At 37.8% G+C, this 18666-nt stretch overlaps 1 protein-coding gene across 1 annotated transcript in view; it reads right to left on the reverse strand.

Annotated features, from left to right (window-relative positions):
• The window catches only part of PTPRR (protein tyrosine phosphatase receptor type R), a 245577-nt gene extending 227472 nt beyond the window's left edge, over positions 1 to 18105 (reverse strand). The window contains exon 1 of the mRNA XM_030323227.2: positions 17858 to 18105. Within this exon, the coding sequence (XP_030179087.1) occupies positions 17858 to 17915 (58 nt within the window). The 5' untranslated portion in view covers positions 17916 to 18105. The remainder of the gene's footprint in view (positions 1 to 17857) is intronic.
• Between the last annotated feature and the right edge of the window lie 561 nt (positions 18106 to 18666).

The following is an 18666-nucleotide window of genomic DNA, read 5'->3' on the forward strand; positions in this document are numbered from 1 at the left end:
TAAAATGTTTTAGATGTATATTGACTTTCTGACCACAAGACGTCCATTTAGAATTTTATTGAAAGTAATTTACTCAATAATATTATAGTGTCCTGGAAGTTTCTATACTTCTGAAAAGTGAACACTTTTCTCCCTCCTCTCTATGAGAACTGAATCTAATATTGTGAAATGTAACAAAGAAGTGTTCAACTTAGAGTTAAGAAATAAAATGGGCATACTATTTTTATCTTAGTTGGCTTTTTTAATACTCCTCTTTTAAATACGGTCTCTTGTTTTGGGAAAGGCATACTGTATGCTTGAATGAATTTGGGTTTCTCACGTGACAGACTGGCCCTCCTACCAAAAAAAAAGGTTTCTATAATGTTTAGTAGCATGAAAACTATACCTGCCACGATAGCGCCATTGAAATAGGCATGTTAATAAAGATTAACATGCAAAAAAAGACAGGTTTAGGAAGACTCAGAAAGTAAAAGATAAAATAGTGGGGAATGGAGAATTTCAATAAGAAAGAAAGAAGCAGCTTAAAAGATCAGAGAATGCAGATTTATGAGGAGAGATGAATATAGAACTGAGAAAGTTACACAATTATCTTCAATCTTTCTTTTTATATGCTATCAATCTTAGCAAACCTTGCCAGAGCCACTTTACTTAAATAAGATAGGTGAGTCTAACAAATCTCTCTTGTGCTAAAACTGGCCTACAAGGAAAGGTGAAAAAATCTAATTTTGTGAGTAATTGTAACACAATTAAAATTTCCCAGCCTTATCCAGCTGTGTATGTGAAAAGACTTACTCCTGCCCTGTCCTTAAGTAACAAGAACAAAGTAGGCAGCATAATATTAGGAGCCCCACTATAACCATCAGGTAGGAAAAAGTTTTTCAAAGTGTTGTGCTTAGCTTCCCACAACAGAATCACCTGGGATATTCAGATGCAGAGTCCTAGATCCCAGCCTAGAACGGCCATGGCAGAATCTCTGGCGATGTAGCCTAGGAATCTGGATTTATAACTAAATTCTTCTCACATTCAAACTCTGAAGCTGAGGCCCACTGACCTAGTCTCTGGAACTAGCTCTGTCTTCTCTATCTTCAAATGCCACCTCTCTATTACCCCCTTCAGTTCGGCATTATGAATACACTCAAGTAAATATTTCAGTAATGTTAAGATTGAGATGCCTATTAAATATCAAACTGCTGAATTAGAAATTTAATAACTAAGTGTGTAGTTCATAGTTGGAGAGAGAAAGATGGATTTGTGACTCATCCAATACACATAAAATTTAAACCCAAGTGACCAGATCTTGATGATGAAGAAAAGACTATGGACAGAGCACTCGAGAATTCTAACATTTTGAGTCAGGGAACTGACTGAAGGAGGCAGCAAAGACAAGTGAGAAGGAATGGTAATAGAAAAAGAGAAAAACCAAGGAAGAGAGAAAAACTTAAGGAAATGTTTCTGAACTTGTATGTATTATAGGCACTGAAAAATCACTCTCATAGTGATGTCTCTAGAAATAAGTATATAAATGCAACTTCCACGTGTTACCATGGAAGATAAATCCCACTGAAGAACATTCACAGATTTTAAAAATTACAAAGCACACTGAGACTACTTGCATGAGAGACAGTCAGAAGATGGAGTAAGTGGGAAGATTCTCATCTAAGAAAGAATAAATAAAAGAGAAAAATAAATGAGGCTTTAAAATAGGTTGATTTAAAACACCCAGAGATAAAAGAAGAAAATAAGAATAAGGGATTTAAGTAAAAGAGAATAAGCATGTTTCATTCCAAGTGGAAATCATAGAAACAAAAAAATAAGGTAATTGATGAAACCATTGATAACCCAATGTATGGGTTATACAGTAGAGTAGACACCACTGAACAGAGATTTAGTAAATTGGAAAAATTTAGGTGACAATTCAGAAGTCAGCACAGAGAAATTAAGAGAAGAGATGTGAAAAAGAAGGTAAGAGATTGTGGTAGACTGACTTTTCAGATGGCACTCTGTGATCCACACTTGGTATTCACATCCTTAAAATAAGGATCCCCTCCCATTGACAGTGAGCTGGATCTCACTTTATTTATTTATTTATTTTTATATGCCCCTCTTTGTTTATTGCAGCATCATTTACAATAGTCAAGATATGGAAACAAGCTAGTGTCCATCAATAGACAAATGGATAAAGAAGATATTTTTATATACATATACATATATATTTTTAATATACACAAATATACATAAATGGAATATTACACATAAAAAAGGATGTGGTCTTGCCATTTGAGACAACATGGCTGAGACCCAGAGGGTATTATATTCAGTGAAATAAGTCAGAAAGGCATGGGAATAAAAAGCACAGCATAGAGAATATAGTCAACAATGTTTTAATAACGTAATAATGTGTGGTAAGTGTAGCTTCACTTGTGGTGAGCATTGTACATATGAAACTAATGTAACATCGTGTGTCTATTATACTCATATAAAAAATTTTTTTAGGGGCACCTGAGTGGCTCAGTTGGTTGAGCATCTGACTCTTGATTTCAGCTCAGGTCATGATCCCAAGGCTGTGGGATCAAGCCCTACATCGGGCTCCACGCTGTGTGTGGAGCCTGCTTAAGATTCTCTTTCTCAGCCCCTCTCCCTCTGCACCTCCCCCACTCGTGTGTGTGTGTGTGTGTGTGTGGACATGCATGTGCTCTCTCTAAGTAAAAAAATGTAAAAAACAATTTTAAGGGGAAAAAATAAAATGGTGTCCTGGAATAGAAAGATGTGTTGTAGATGAAGTGAGGGAGATGGATGATGGTGATATTAAATACTAATTTTTAGAGATTGGAGCATTAATCTAGCAACATTTGCGAAGCTTATTTTTATTTGATGTTGCTTGCTGTTGCTGGTCTGTGTCATATATTCTTGTCATTAAATATAATATCTGAATGTAGGGAGGCTGGAGAGTCTTGGGAGTATTATACATACTAAACATCAAACGTGAGTTTGGGAATATCACTTAAAATCATATGTAATACAGTGTTTATATTCAAATATTACGTAAACTGATTTAGGAACTATAAGTGGCATTTAAATTTTATAAATAGAAACAATTTCAGATTATATGTGATTTTATAGCTTTTGATAAATGAGTGAATAAGATGGCATTTACAAATTTTTATGGTATTTAATAAGGTTAGTTTTTGTTGATGAAATCTTGACCATCTCTGGATTCACATATCTTTCTAAATTTGTTCATGGATTAGAATTGCAGCTCCTAATAGCAGTTTGTAGCACCTGCTTAATCCCCCCCCTTTTTTTTTTACTTCTGTGGGTTCTCCAGCCATCTTCCCACTGCCTTCAGTGCCTACACCATCCTCTCTTCTCTCCCCCACTCCCTCTACGTCATTAGGGTGCTCATATCAGAGTGGTGTCCCTTCCACAGAGTTAAGGTGTCAGCCACCTTAACTTTGATTCATACGTGTAAATACATTTTTAGTATATATCATTTTCTTGGCTAGTTTTTTTCTCAAAATAACACAGGAAGAAAAATCCTAAATGTTTTTTTATTACACTGTTTTTGGTTTACACCCTCAAAATCATTATATGATTAAAAGGTATTTGTACAGCAAAATTTTACTCCATTCATTTATTTAATCACTTGAAATATTGAGCATTTGCATGTTGTTCCTTATTTAAGTTTGTTATATAGCACTGTTCAATTTAAATAATTCATATGTGGTCTCTTGGTATGCTTTTAAAATTCACAGTGTTATCAGGAAAACAGTACATATTGAAAAATGCGATATTCCATATTGGGTTGTTCAATATAGGATTAGGTTTATAGGCAGCGTATTAGAAATTATCACTTTGTATTCCTCCTTCCCATTTATGATGGAAATAAAGTCTGTCCATTTTAGCTTTTCTATAATAACAGCTTTAAATATTACTTTAAATAAAACTTTAAATTTAAAAAAGGGCAGCAACAAAATAATTCACTATAACCTGTAAATAATGGCAGCTCTTTTCCTGATTATTGAGATATTTATAAATGGTAATTTTGTCTCATCAAATATTCTTTTCTTTTTGGAGCACCAAGGCATTTTGGATTCTGAAGCTTTATAAGGACATGTTATTTGGGGAGTAATTGATGCCAACTTTATTGAGAACACCTATTTTATTTTACTAAGATAATACTTTTTTGACATGCAGGATTACAGTGACCCAGTTGATTCCAGTACACCACCCTTTACAAAAGAGGAAAAACGGAAATTTTGAAGGAGATGGAGTTTGTACTTCATAGTCTACTTTAAAAGGATACACTGTCTTCGTTTTCATTATACTTTCAGTACAGTTGACTTCTGAAATGTGGATTATAAACAAGTTTGAAGATTAAGAATTTGAAATGGGAATATATGATGAGAAAATACAGGTGCTAACTATTTGGTTCTTTTTCATCTATTAACAATTAGAGTTTTGACACCTCAAAGTTGCACACATTTGATTCTTCAACTTCTTCACTCTTTAACTTTCATCCCTTTCATCCTGGCCCTGCTTCTTCACCATGAGATAGAGCTCTTTGCCATTTGTTTCAAACGTAAGAGAAAACGATAGATAAGTTTTGTAACTGCTCTCTCCTCTACCTTTAATTGCACCTGTTATGGGGAGTAACCACACTACCATGTCAGAGAATGAGGTGCCTTGCTCTTTCTCCTGGTGAGTCCATCTCCTGTATACTGGATTCATCCTCTTGTTTCTCACATGGGACTTTCAGTCTACCAGCTGTCAGCACAGACACCGATGTGAGGCTTAGACCCACAAACCGTGAGATCATGACCTGAGATGAATTCGGACATTAAACCAACGGAGCCACCCAGGCACCCCTGTTCCATACTTTTCTGTTTCCTTTTATGACTCTAATACTGGATCTCACTTTAGACTTACTCTTAACCAACAGATAATGGCAAAGGTGATGGGATATTACTTTCTTGATTAGGTAAAAAAGATGTCACTTCTGTGTTGCTAGGAGACTCTCTCCTGCTGACTTTGATGAAGCAAGTTGCCATGCTGGGATGTTAAGGGATCTGGTGGCAGAAAATGAGCAAGTTATCTTCTGATGGTTTCTATTTTCTCTGTGTAGAAGTGAGGCCATCTCATAAGCGAGAGGACAAAGGAGGAAAGATAGTTACGTTTCAGAAAAATGGAGAAAGATTGAAACAGTTCTTGAGATAAAGTTGATCTGAGATCTGAGATGTGTAGTAGGATTCCTCATCTTCACTGAGAATTCAGTGGTAACTGTCTCAGGCCCCTAAGGGATAGTGTCTCACAGAATGTTTAGCAAACAGCTTTTCAAAGATACTCATCTGCATTTAAAATATAAGTAGTTTGATCACTGAAACAGCATTTATGTGCAAATAGCCAGTTTTGATGGTCATAAAATTCCATGATTTAAATTTCACTTTGGATATGACCTTGGTAATCTCTGAAGAGATCTTTAACAAAGAGCAATGGATAGGGGCGCCTGGGTGGCTCAGTTGGTTGAGTGTCCGACTTCGGCTCAGGCCATGATCTCACGGCTTGTGAGTTCCAGCCCCGCGTTGGGCTCTGTACTGACAGCTCAGGGCCTGGGCCCTGCTTCGGATTCTGTGTCTCCCTCTGTCTCTGCTCCTCCCCCCACTTGTGCTCTATCTCTCTCAAAAATAAACATTAAAAAAAATTTTTTTTAAAAGAACAATAGATAAAATGACAATATTAAGTTAGAGTATGTTATGATCCATTATTTCAGATTCAGGGTTGGTAACTCTTAGATGCACCAGGTAGAATGGCCTTGCATGCACCATCTCAGAATAAATCCTCAAGCAGCAAGGGTCAATCAGTAACCTGTGAAAGGAACAAAAGGATGAAGCAGCATTCTCTCAGAGACCCGAAAAAGTGAACAATCAAAAAAGGGAAACTTGGTTCTCTGATCATTTTGTGAAAGGATAACCATTGTTTTTAAAGCACTGCCAGCACTTTCCTTTCTAGAAAGTAGATATAAATGGATAGCATCAGGGAAGTCCCTTGGGAATTTCTACATGAGAAAAGATGAGGCTCTCATCTGATTTGTAAACGCCTCTCAGGAAAATGTTAAAAATACACAGGAGTACCAATGAAAGTCTATATAGAAGATGCCTATTAATGATAGCCAGAAAGGAAAGAAACATACTTCTTAAAAAAGCAATGGACCAGGAGGTAAGGGACCTAGATTCTAGTTGCAACACCCCTACCCCCCATCTATGTAAGCCTGAACAAGTCTCCTCACAGCTGAGCCTCAGTTTTCTCCTCAGAGAATGAAAATGCTTCTGGTATATCTATGACTAGATTAGAATGCACTGTACTTCAGTAAAAGAGAAGCCCCAACTCAATTGGATCTTGCATGATTCTGACTTTTTTCTCAAGAGATAAGTTTTTCCATATGCACAATAAAGAAGCACACTTACTTTCCATAAGGAAAATAAAAAAGGTTACACCTAAAGCTTTACAGTTATACTCACTTTTCTAATTTTTTCTGATGTAATGAATTATATTCCTGTTATGTTTTTGCTTCATCTAAGATAGCTAAGATTGCTGTTAGCCTCCAGTTCCCCTTAATGAAATTTGCTTTCCTCCATATATCCTCTTGGGACATCTTCAAAACCCTCCCTTAAGGAATGCAACTTATGTATATACAAGGTACGGATAGTGATCCTTTATAATGTATTACTTTGTATCCTCTGAAATTTGTGATTTTTTTACATTTATTTTAAATTTAAGACAATAAATGTCCAGACTGTAGTCAAGTTTCAGTTTATGTTTTCCCATGATTTCGATTTTTTCCAGAAAGAACAAAATTATATGCATATCACCAACATTCATGTATCAGACTCAAAAGGCTGTTTTTCAGTTAGTTCAAGTTTTTTTTCCCCACCATTCAGTGTGTCATACACTGTTGCCACTGTTCTTTTCCAAATGTCTGATGTGTACTATGACTGGCAACTACTTCTCTCTGGGTCTAATCAATTAGATCAATAGACCAAGTACAATAAAAGAGCCTCTGGGAACTTATAGGAGCAGTGATTTCCAGAAACGATATCCTTGGATGTAAGGAGGCTAACATTTAAACTATTCTCTCAGCTGTTCTGCAATTCTATTGGTAATGGTTAACCCAAGATGTCACTACAGTACTAATCTCCAGTTACAAGGACCCACCATAATAACCCTGACTCTTCCTGATGAACACTGCAGTGCCCCCCAGATGTGACAGCTGATGACTTTTAGGATAACCTCCCAGCTCTAACATATGATCACTCCTACCAGTGTTTTCATGGAAAGTTACACCAGTGTTTTGAAAGAGTACATATGGCCCTGTCTATCTATAAAGTCAGTTTTATAAAATTCAGTTTGCGTGTCTTAGTTACATTCTAACAACATACATGTATGTATGTATTTATATGTACCACATTTATTTGGTTTTGTAGCCTGACAGCAGACAACAAATTTGACCAAAAAAAAAAAAAAAAGGTTCATCTTCAAATGAGCAATTATGTGATAAAAAGTAAAAAAATAAAAATAACAAAATGAGAGTTTCTACAAGATAACTATGGAATTTATAAAAATTATAAACCATTATGGCCCCTGTTAAACAAAAGGCTTGGATGAGCTTGTCACTGAAGGAACACTTCTTTCCAGGAATGGTTTTCCTAAAATCTGGTCTAAGCACGGGTTTCTACGATGTGAAAACATAATCCCACGAGGAAGTGCTATGTCATTCTCTAAAAGACTATTTAAATGTTTCACATGTTTGACCAGTGATGTGTCTAGTATATCTATATATTTTTTTAAATACCAAAGTAATTAGTCTATCTCATAGAGCTGGCTCTATTCTTTTCTATGTAGGAGAGAACCTGAATCCTAATGATTTTAATTAAGGCATCTTGTAAACTTTTTCTGTATGTTCTTTGATATAAACACTCCTTCATATTTCTTGAAATATTCCATTAGAAGATGTAGTTCCTGCTCCTACTTCCAACACGCTGTAACTACTTACTTCTTCCTCTTTATCTTATCCACCCAAAGTTGAGCTGCACAATAACCAACTCTATTTGGGAGTTGCAGGACTGACTGTCATTTCAGGAAAATCCACTGTGTGCTATGTGCCGGTGGCAAAATTACAATGAACGAGTTTCATGTTTCTTGATTTCTGCCCAGCTTTAATAGAGTTATTTTTCATCTGATAAATGCATGTTAGAGTACAGCATAATACAGTTAGGACAGTGCCCTTGGGACAATGTGACTAGACATAAGTCACAAGGAAGGAATGGGGTTAAGACCACTGGCCTCAGACTCTGCTGGAGAAAGTGAGATTTATGTCAGTTCAGACAAATGCGTCAGAAGCCCCCACCGCCCCAGCCCCATTCCTGAAGAACTGAGCTGAAGGATATTTGCAGGAGAGGTCGACAAGAGTGAATGCTACTATCTCTTAAATCCTACACAGCCATTAAGAGAACTTCATCAAGATATGCCTTCTGGGGAAATTCAGAAGTACAGAAAAATGATCATGTGGCTGGAAAGCTGAGAAATACTACTCTCTGAAGAAATCATAGGAATTGAGTTCCACATGTACTTACTGAGTATGAAGCAGTGCATTTGTAAAATCTAACTTTTATACTTCAGTTATTGTTATGCAAACAGCTAAAATATTATTTACAAATAGCTATAGAGATTATAAATTATTTCCATCATTTTTATAGTAGAGTCCTCCAGATGATTTGAAAGGTGGGATCCAACAGCAAGACAAAGAAGAAAATACGTGTCTGTTTTAAGAATAATTCTCGCAGTAGATTAAGAATTATATTAAAACATAGCAAAATGAACATTAGAACAAACAAAATGAACATTAGAAAATTAAAACATTGCCATAGTAATGATATTACAGAGATGTAAATGTCTGGATATTGGGGCAGGAGGAGGGTGAAGAACAAGGTCCAGTGGCCACTTGAAGAGACCCCTGCCTGGTCCCCCCTGCCTACAGTTAGATAGAGATTTGGAGACACTTGGTAGGCCCTTAAGTCAACACTTCCATTCCATTCTGTCTTAGTCCCTTCCTCCATCATTTGAAATTAATATCACTGGTCTAAGGCACTGCTCTGTCGTAATTCTTTGAAAAATAAACCTCTACTAGGGGAGGACCACGCAATTAACAACTATTCTTACCTGGAGTAGAAAGTGCTCCAAGATACCAGTTAATCATTTGTCACCCGACCTCTCCTACCCCTAATCAAATAATACTTGGCACTTAAATGGCACTTACTAAGTGTAGTTAGCATACAATATCCTATTTAATACACAACTGTACAGTTGTATAATATATAACCTCCATTTTAAAAAGAGGAAATTGAGACTTAGAAAGATTAAGTAACTTGCCCTAAGTTACAGAGCTAGAAAGTGATCGTGTGTGGATTGAACCCGATCACAATATCATGCTCTTAACTACTATGATATTCTGTTAAAGGTTATCTAAAAATATGGCATTTTCCCCTTTATTTTAATTTTCTCTTTACTTCTCTCTTTAAGCTATTTTATTTTCTTCCAGAGAGAATAAAAATACTGTCTTGAATCAACAAGGCAAAGCAAGTAAGTTGCATATAATTTAAAACCACACCACATGTTAGTGGATTGATGGGCTTTCAAGCTAACTCACCATATTATGTACAGCATTCTTTGTATGGAGCATCTTTCTCAGTAACCCAGTGATTGGAGTTGGCTCTGTACAGTTATGCATAGTGCTTGAATTCCCCTCCAGGGTCCATCAGGAGTTGGGGCGTTACTATAGTGAAAGAAGAGCAGTAGAGTCTTGCTCTGTACATGTTGCTGTATAGGCTGGTGAGACACTCTTATTCTGTGTTCATTTTGTGCTCTTTTCCAAGGATCAGTAGTTAAGGGCTGCCTTAATCCATTGTGCACATTTAAATGAGGACGTGGACATTGCTTCAGGTCTGAACTAGGAATAAAATGATTCATGTCCTCACTGAACTTGGCATTTGCTTCGGTATAATTAAACATATTGATCTACGTTTAATACAGATACAGATACATTGCTGCATCATGTAAACAATTAGTTTTGCTTTGTTTTTGGTCCATGCGGCTGCAATTTTAATGGACACGAACATCTTAATAAATTGAAATCAAATGAGATTTGATTATGAGGACAGTCTTGATAGCCATTACGAGTAAAAAATTATTTAAATGGAAAGCACTAATAACGTTCACAATATAAATTTGCTAATTGTCACTCTGTGGCAAATATCATTGCAATAGCAGACACTTTACAGAGATGTTATCTGGGGAAAAAGCATTAGGAAATTTGATCTTAAAATAATAATTTACCATTAAATATTTTTTTCAAAGCTATTAAAATCCTTTATGCTGGGAAATATCAATGTTACTCTAAATGTGTCAGCATTTGTAAGTGCTTTGAAAATGAAGAATGCATTCATGGGCCAAGTAGGATCTTTCAAAATCCCCTTTTAAAGGGAAAAAAATGGCTTTCTCTACCTTTTAAATTTGGCTTTGTAAACAGTTTTTAAAAGATTCAGCAATAAACTTACCATAAAATATGACAGCCATATTATCATTAGTACTAATGGAAATATATGGGTTTTGATGTGTGAGCCATCATTTTATAAAAAGTGACTTTTTACAATTCATAAACTAGTCTCCATTCTTCAGATATAAGAATGTCTCCCTTTAGGTGTAGCATTTTTCCATATGAAAAAAATGTATGGTATCCAAAAATTTTATGGTTCCATAAACACTTTAGCTACACATTAAAAGAGAGAAACAAAATGTACACAGCCATTCAAATATTCCTAAATTTTCTGTGATGGTTTGTTTTTTGTTTGAGAGAGCAGCGGAAGATTGGATTATTTGGGGTCTTGATATATTGAACCCACTAACTCACACTTCCGCTTGATTTTGAATGTGTTAAGTGGCTCATATTTGTTATTGCAAGATAGATGATAACCAATCAGTAATCAAAATTAGGAGTTCTGGATCTATTCCTTAGTTCATAACTCTCATGCTATGTGTCTTATCTAATTCCTTGATCTATTTAAAATAAAGACATTCATCTCATTCCCATCCTGAAGTAGTATAAGAAACTCATTTAGGAATGTCTAACTAGAAGGAGTTCAACACACAACTCCACTACAACTATCATCATGCCCAGGGTGCACAAACTTATCCTACAAACTATGTTTAAATGAAAGCTTTTCTGTCCCATTTCATTTCTTTGTAACTAATCAATGTAAATTGGATTGAGGGAACAATAGTAAAATCAATTCTACTCTTCACAGTTATGAAGATAAGATGTAATCTCTTTAATTTAATTTATTATAATATATTTTGCCTAATACATCCTGAATGCGTTATTCATTCATTGGACATTCATTGATGGCATACTAGGCAACAAGTTCTAGGAAATGGTATAGAAGCTACAATTCCATTATTATCCTCAAAAAGCTTCAATATACAGGCTAAGTACAATAACAGAAGAATATACAGGGCCCCAAAGGAAAACCCAGGAAAGTTACTTGAACGATGTGGGATATCAAAGGAAGTATTCTCAAAGTAGGCAATGCCTGACGAAGATTTGAAATGGGAGGAAGAGTTGTCTAGAAAAAAAAGCAGAGATGGGTAGTTAACATAAATGGACCAATATGTGAAAAGTATGAGAGGCATGGCAAACCAAAAGAAATTTGGTCTTAGTGTGATAATAGTGTGCAAAGATGGCCACCATGACAGGAAATAAGAAAGGAATTAGCCAAGACCTGAGGGTGGAAGACTTTGCCCTGCTAATGAATTTGGGTTTTATTTTAAGAGAAAAGAAAACAGCTGTATTAAAGAATTGTACAAGGGGAGAACATGATCAGATATGCTTTTTTTTTTCAAGTTTTACCTCTGACATTATTATGAGGGATGGATGTGATAAGAGGATTGTATTGTAAGATACTATATGAGAAATAAGGACCTACCCCACGGCAGTGATGTGAACATGGAGAGTGGAGAAGACTTGGTGACCTTTCAGATGAACACAGTAAAGGAGGGAGGGCACAGGATGAGTTATTAATTTCCAGCTTGGGTGATCGTGGGGGATCTTGGTGTTATTCACAATGATAGGAAATACAGAAATAAGAGCAATTGTGATGGGAAGCACTGAGTGCTAATAGATAAATATAAGGTGTTTGTGGGATATCCCATGACTCCTAGGTAATTATAACTACATGACTGAGATTCAGGAGAAATATATGAAATTAAAATATGGATTTAGGAATCTTTGATATGTAGATCTGAATATAATCATCCAGGGATATTGTACAGAGAGGGAAATAAAAGCAGACACATAAATTCTAGAAAGTGCTAACCATTAAATACTACTCAGAGGAAGACCTAAAAGTAGAAACTGAGGAATGGCTTGAGAGATAAGAGGGAAGCTAGAAGGTAGTGGCTATCCAATGGAAATCAGTGAGGAGAATTCTCAAATACAGAAAGAGATAAAATTGGATAAATGATGTAAATATTCATTGGTAAGAAGAAGATAACTTAATTATGTTCAACATATCATAAATGGGACAATAAGATGAGGATTGGAGTTGGTAGAGAAACAGATGAGAAACAAAAAAGAGAATGATAAATGTGGATAATGCATTCCAGAATTTTTATAAGGCACTAGTGAGGGTATGATCTCCAATAAAATACGCAATCTTCAAGGTGTTAGGAGTGTTTGATGTTCAGTATACATATATATATGCCTCTGATGTGCCAAAGAAGCAGACAGGTTTGTCCAAGTACTTTAAATCTTGTTTATAAATTAGCTATATGAATCCTTTTGTATCACAATAGCTGTTCCTACATGTATGTACAAGGCATTTCACTAAGAAGTGAAAATATAGGGGAACCAGCAAGGCATTTGAGCTGTATAGCATCTGGTAATCAATTTGAAGGAGTTGATCTGCAGTTCTGGTCTCTTGCAAGCCCATCCATATTGTTCTTAAGTTCACAATGCTGGAAAAGTCTGTTTGAGATAGTATGTCCCCTGGGCATGTGAGGTCCTAGGGAGAAACCTGAGTGTTGGATAAATGAGCTTTGTTGAAGTCCATTCTAGAAGTGGCTAAGTTGACTAAGTGTGTCTTGCATGGGTGCCAAGAAGCAGTTAAATGCAAAGAGAGAGACCAAAATATCACTGTGTTGTTTCTATTATTCAAATATAATTAGTCTTTAGTAGCTTTTATGCCAGGCAACCGCCCCAGGTGCTAGGCTGGGCAGGAACTGCAATAAATACAGCAGTAAACAAAACAGACAAACACCTTTGTCTTTAAGGAGCTTACATTTCAAAGGGGAAAGGAGGAATCACAGTAAACAAAACAAATAAGTTAAATATATGATATGGAAACTGGTGAAAAACCTCTGGGGAAAAAAGTAAAGCAGGAAAGGGTATTGAAGTTTTTTTGGGGGAGAAGATGAAATAAATATTAAATAGGATAGTTAGTGAGGGCCTTCCTGAGAAAGTAACATTTGAGTAGAAGGCTAAAATGAAGGGATTAAGCCAGAGATACTCGTGGAAAGAGTGTTTCAGGCAAAGAAAATGCAAAACAAATGAGGTGGGCAAGTGCCTGGCATCTTCTTGGCATAGCAAGGAGACCAATGTGGCTGAAGACAGACAAAAAAAGAGGACAGTAGTGAGAGAATGATATCAAGGAGATATGGGAGAAGAGAATATGGTAGAACCTGGGCCATTGTAAGGGTTGTGTTGAGCGATTTTGAACAGGAAAAAACAAATTCTGGAGTTCATTGAGAAAAGACATCTTAAAATCTTAAAGAATGATGTATTATTTCCTATCAATCTACCCTTTTCTTTTGAAGGTGGTGCCTCTGCAAATGATTTCCCTGATCCTCCTGGTCTCACCATAGGAACCCTTCTTTCTCAAAGACTAGAGAAATTGACTGTGCATTTCTCTGAGAGTGAAGCTGTATCTTCAGAAGATACATCGAAGGCAGTCTTTGGTGCTGTCCAGAATGCTCAACAGTAAGAACAACGTGAACGTTTGAAAGAACCTTTTCCAGAGCTTAGAGAGAGAGAAATGCATTGAAATCGCGTTCTGTTTTGTTGTTGTTGTTGTTGTTGTTGTTGTTGTTTTAGCAAAACATTCACTAGAAACAATAAAGCTTTCACATGAAGAATTTTAACAGCCAAGACCTTCACTCCTTGTAAGTAAAACACTACTCAATAAATATCATCTCCTGAAACAGAACATAGGTTTTTGGGCAAAGAAAGAGAAAAGACAAGGAAAAAATAAGCTTTCTTTAAATCTTGGGGTACCATCCATATTATTGGGCACACTTTCTTGGATATTCCTGAAGTAGTCTTTTCAACTGGAGTTTATGTATCACATTGGTTCATAGAAGGAGTAAAGAATGAGTACAGCTAGGTAAAAAGGATTTGACTAACTCAATGGTGGCCTTAACTCAATGGTGGCCACTAACTCAATGGTGGCCTTTCCTACTGTATGATTTCATACAATATACAGTCACAGGTCTGAACACATGCGTTTTCATCTTGACTATGCTGTTAACTGGCATAACTGTTAAATAGTTAAATTTACTATTTAAAGTAAATACTGTCTACCATTTACTGGATCTCAGTTTTCTTACCCGAATAGTAAGCAGTTGGATAGACAATAACTACAACTTTCCTTGTTAGGGAGATCTAGGAAAATGAGCTGCCATAGAAAGAGTTGAAACTGAGTTATTTAACAAGCTCTATGCTCAGTAATTTATTAGAATTATTTTACCTAAAGATGTTAATTACATAGTATTGTACCTCTCATCATCTTTTTGTTCCCACGGACACTACAAAGAGACCACAGTACTTTTCCCTATTAAGCCAGTTAAAACTCAGGGTTGGTGGGGCGCCTGGGTGGCGTAGTCGGTTAAGCGTCCGACTTCAGCCAGGTCACGATCTCGCGGTCCGGGAGTTCGAGCCCCGCGTCTGGCTCTGGGCTGATGGCTCAGAGCCTGGAGCCTGTTTCCGATTCTGTGTCTCCCTCTCTCTCTGCCCCTCCCCCGTTCATGCTCTGTCTCTCTCTGTCCCAAAAATAAATAAACATTGAAAAAACTCAGGGTTGGTCAGAATTTATTTATTTATTTATTTATTTATTTATTTATTATTTTCTTGCTTGCTTATTATTTTGCATAGTGTCTTAGGTAATCATGACCAAATAATTGGAGATGGCACTCAAGTTGAAAACAGTTGGCTACCATCATTAGGGGAATGATTATCTGGAAGGCAACAGTTCCTTGTTGCCTGAGTAGAGCACTCACATCCTGTCAGCCAATTCCTCCCATCCCTAAATGGTTCTAATATGTTATCAGTTCCACCAGCATGAAGTAGCTGTTGGCACCCAGGGCATAACCAAAATGGACCAATTAGCTTTTCAGTAAAGAGGGCGAAAAAAGAGAATTCTTTTCCCTCCTTTATAAGCTTCGCTTGTATCCTGAGAGGAAAGCGTTCTGTAAAAGAAACAAACTCACTCAACAAGTAATCAATGACTTCTTGCTCTTTGTCCTCCCACCCATTCGCTTTCTTATTACTCAAATCTACAGGAGCTTAGATCAAAAAATATGTGTTTCAGTTCCAATGAAAGTCCTAATAATGTTATTAGATAACTGTGATGAATTTTAATCTGATGACAGCTTGTGACCCCACAAATTGCTGTTTAAAATTAAAAATGCATTCAAAATGAAACTGGCAAGACAGCTACACTATTAAACTTGCAATCTGCTGTGAAAAAAACACCTATCAAAAGCACTATATTAAATATGAATACAATTAATTTCTATATAGCATCTTGCAATTGAAATATGAAAATGATAGCTCAACAATGCATTGCCTTATCAATTTCAAATTGGTTGAATATTTTTTTTCAACTTAAGAAGTCAAGTAGAGGTGGACAGGCTTGTCTCTGGTAATACCACCCTTTGGCAGAGCTCCAGGTATAATCTAGGGCTACAGACTTCTAGGTTTCCCCTTTGATCAACAAAATCCTCTACTTTCGTCATCCCAAATGTTCACCTACAATAAATTTAGAAATGTTTTCCACCTGCCTAGATTGAAGTTTATTTATAACTTTGAAGCTATAATTGCTCAAGATACATTAAGTGTAATCTTTAGAATTTCTTATATATTAGTTTTCAAGAATGACTACACTGACATTTTTGATAGATCAGCTAAATCATTCTTAAACTTGGTAAGAATTGAGGCTTTTTCTTTAAAAAATTTTTTTTGGCAATAGATGTTTGTATCAGTGCTATCATTAAACATAATAATGTAAATAAAACTCAACCCAATGTGCATATTTTCATCCCAAATTTCAACATTAAACAACTGTATGTAGTAATAAAATGATGCAGTACAGCTGTTTGCAAATAACTTAATGACCAAGTCAAAGCTATTTGCTAGTTTTTAAAAGGTGCCAAAGAACTATTGAAATTTTCACAATAAAGCATCATAATTATAACAATTCACATGTGTACTTAACTATAGCCTTAATATTCTCATGTATTACTTGTTGAAGAGGTTCACAATACATTAAAAAAGCACAAGCTAGAAATGAGGAAGTACCATATTTTACTTGCATTATTGCACACATAGGAAAGGAACTCACCCACTCTTTTTAAAAGATACCACAAGAATTGTGATTTTGCAGCCATTATTTTATTCATTATCCCTGGGATATAATACATGCTCAATAAATGTTAGGCGAAGGAATGAATGTGTATGTGTGATTGGGTGACAAGAGAACTCGGGGAAAATATCTAGTCTTTGGTTGCTACAGGACTACTGCATGGACAACTGCTGTCGCAGTAGGGTGCCCAAAAATCTCTCTGCCATATTCTATTTTGGTACATGTGTGTGTAAAAATGATAAAGGATTCAGTCCAGCAAGTCCTTGTATTACACAGACTGCATGTATCCAAAAAGCAGGATCTGTAGTGGCATTGCATATAAAATTCCCCAGGTACCCTCTAAGGTTTGCTCCCATATGAAATCTAATATTGGTTCTGATGTCAAATATGTTTATATTTGGGCGCAGTCTCACTGTCACTCTTGGCCGGTCCTCCCCAAATCTGTCCCAGGGACAGTGCCTACCCTGGGGTTGTCAGCATTGAAACTGTGATTGGGTTTTTGTTTGGTGCCCTCGGACGCTGACCATGATGCTGAAAGAGAAGAGGGGGCCCTATTTTAAACCTTTCCTTCTTCTTATTGGCTTAGAAAATTCGAGTGACAAGAGCAGGGGCCAAAGGAGCCTGGAGCGGCATCATTAACGTGAACCATGTATTTCGATCTTTTGGGCGGAGATGTGGTCCTTCAGGTTACAGCCAATGCATCCCTGCGAGCTCTCGCTAAGCCCAGGGACCTTAGGATGTAGCCGCTGCAGTAGAAAAGGTTACATTCAGCAGGATGTCTTGTCTGTCTCCTGAAAAATTGGCAGTCAAGTGCATAGCCTAGAGACAGGATTAGGGAGGGAGTCTAGATGGAGGGGAAGCAAACCTGTGTTCATATTCAAAATGTTCACTACGATTCGTACCAGGTAAGGAAAAATCGAGAGCTGATTTTAGCTTAAGTTTTCCGCCTCAGTCTTCCAACAGGTGCACAACTCCCTCACCCCTTGCCTGTCCGTACTGTCCTGCTTTGCCTTTCTACAGCTTTCTCGGCGAGGCAAGCTTTTCCTGGAGTCCTCAAGCATGTGCAGTTTCCCATCTCATACACAGCTCCAGCTCTACGCCCCGCCACCCCTTACCTGCAGCGTGAAGATTAAGAAGCAGGCACAGCGCAGGGAGGCAGACTGCTGTCCGCATAGTGCTTGCATTGAGCGGTGGAGGGGGAACTCCGCCACGACCCCACTTCAGGCAAAGTGTTATTAGAAAGAGCCACCGCCAAGGGTCCTCTGGTCTCCGGGTTTCATTCTCAGGTCCTGGCTGGGCTCGCAGAGGTCTGTGGCGCCGACAGAAGCCAGCACCAGCTTCGCCTCCCGAAGAGAGGGCGAGAGGGAGGATGAGTAGGAGGCGGCTCGGAGGGGGGCGGAGCAGGGCAGGGGCGAGGCGCTCGGCGGCGGCTGCTGCTCGGCCTTCTGGAAGCCCGCAGCCGCCGCGGAGAAGGCGGGGTGGACTCCCGCGCCAGCCCCGGAGCCCTCCGCGCGGGGCCAGCGCAGAGCCAGCAGCAGCCAGACGCGCCGCGCCAACTGAGCATGCCCAGCGCTGGCCCTCGCGCCGCACGGAGTTTCAAAGTGGATTCCACTTCTCCGGGTCTTCGCGGCGGCTGCGAGGGGGCTGGCTGCTCCGAGGGGGGCTGGCTCCTCCGAGGGGGGCGTCTAGCGGCGGTTCTTAGTGAAAGCCCGTCTAAGACCCGGGGCTGGGTGGGGAGGGATAAATTTGGGCCTGACCAGAGGAACCACAGGACCTTAAGACCCACCCTAGTCCCTCCTCTGCACGTGGACAGGGTTCGCTGCTGGCCCAAGGGTGCCCAGGGCTGCCCATACGAATAGAGAATTCGATGGTATCTTACCCTTGCTGAGTTTGCGAGCACCGTGGGCTGCCTGGGGAAGCATTC

The sequence above is a fragment of the Lynx canadensis genome, chromosome B4 (genome assembly GCF_007474595.2).
Source record: "Lynx canadensis isolate LIC74 chromosome B4, mLynCan4.pri.v2, whole genome shotgun sequence".
Lineage (NCBI taxonomy): Eukaryota > Metazoa > Chordata > Mammalia > Carnivora > Felidae > Lynx > Lynx canadensis.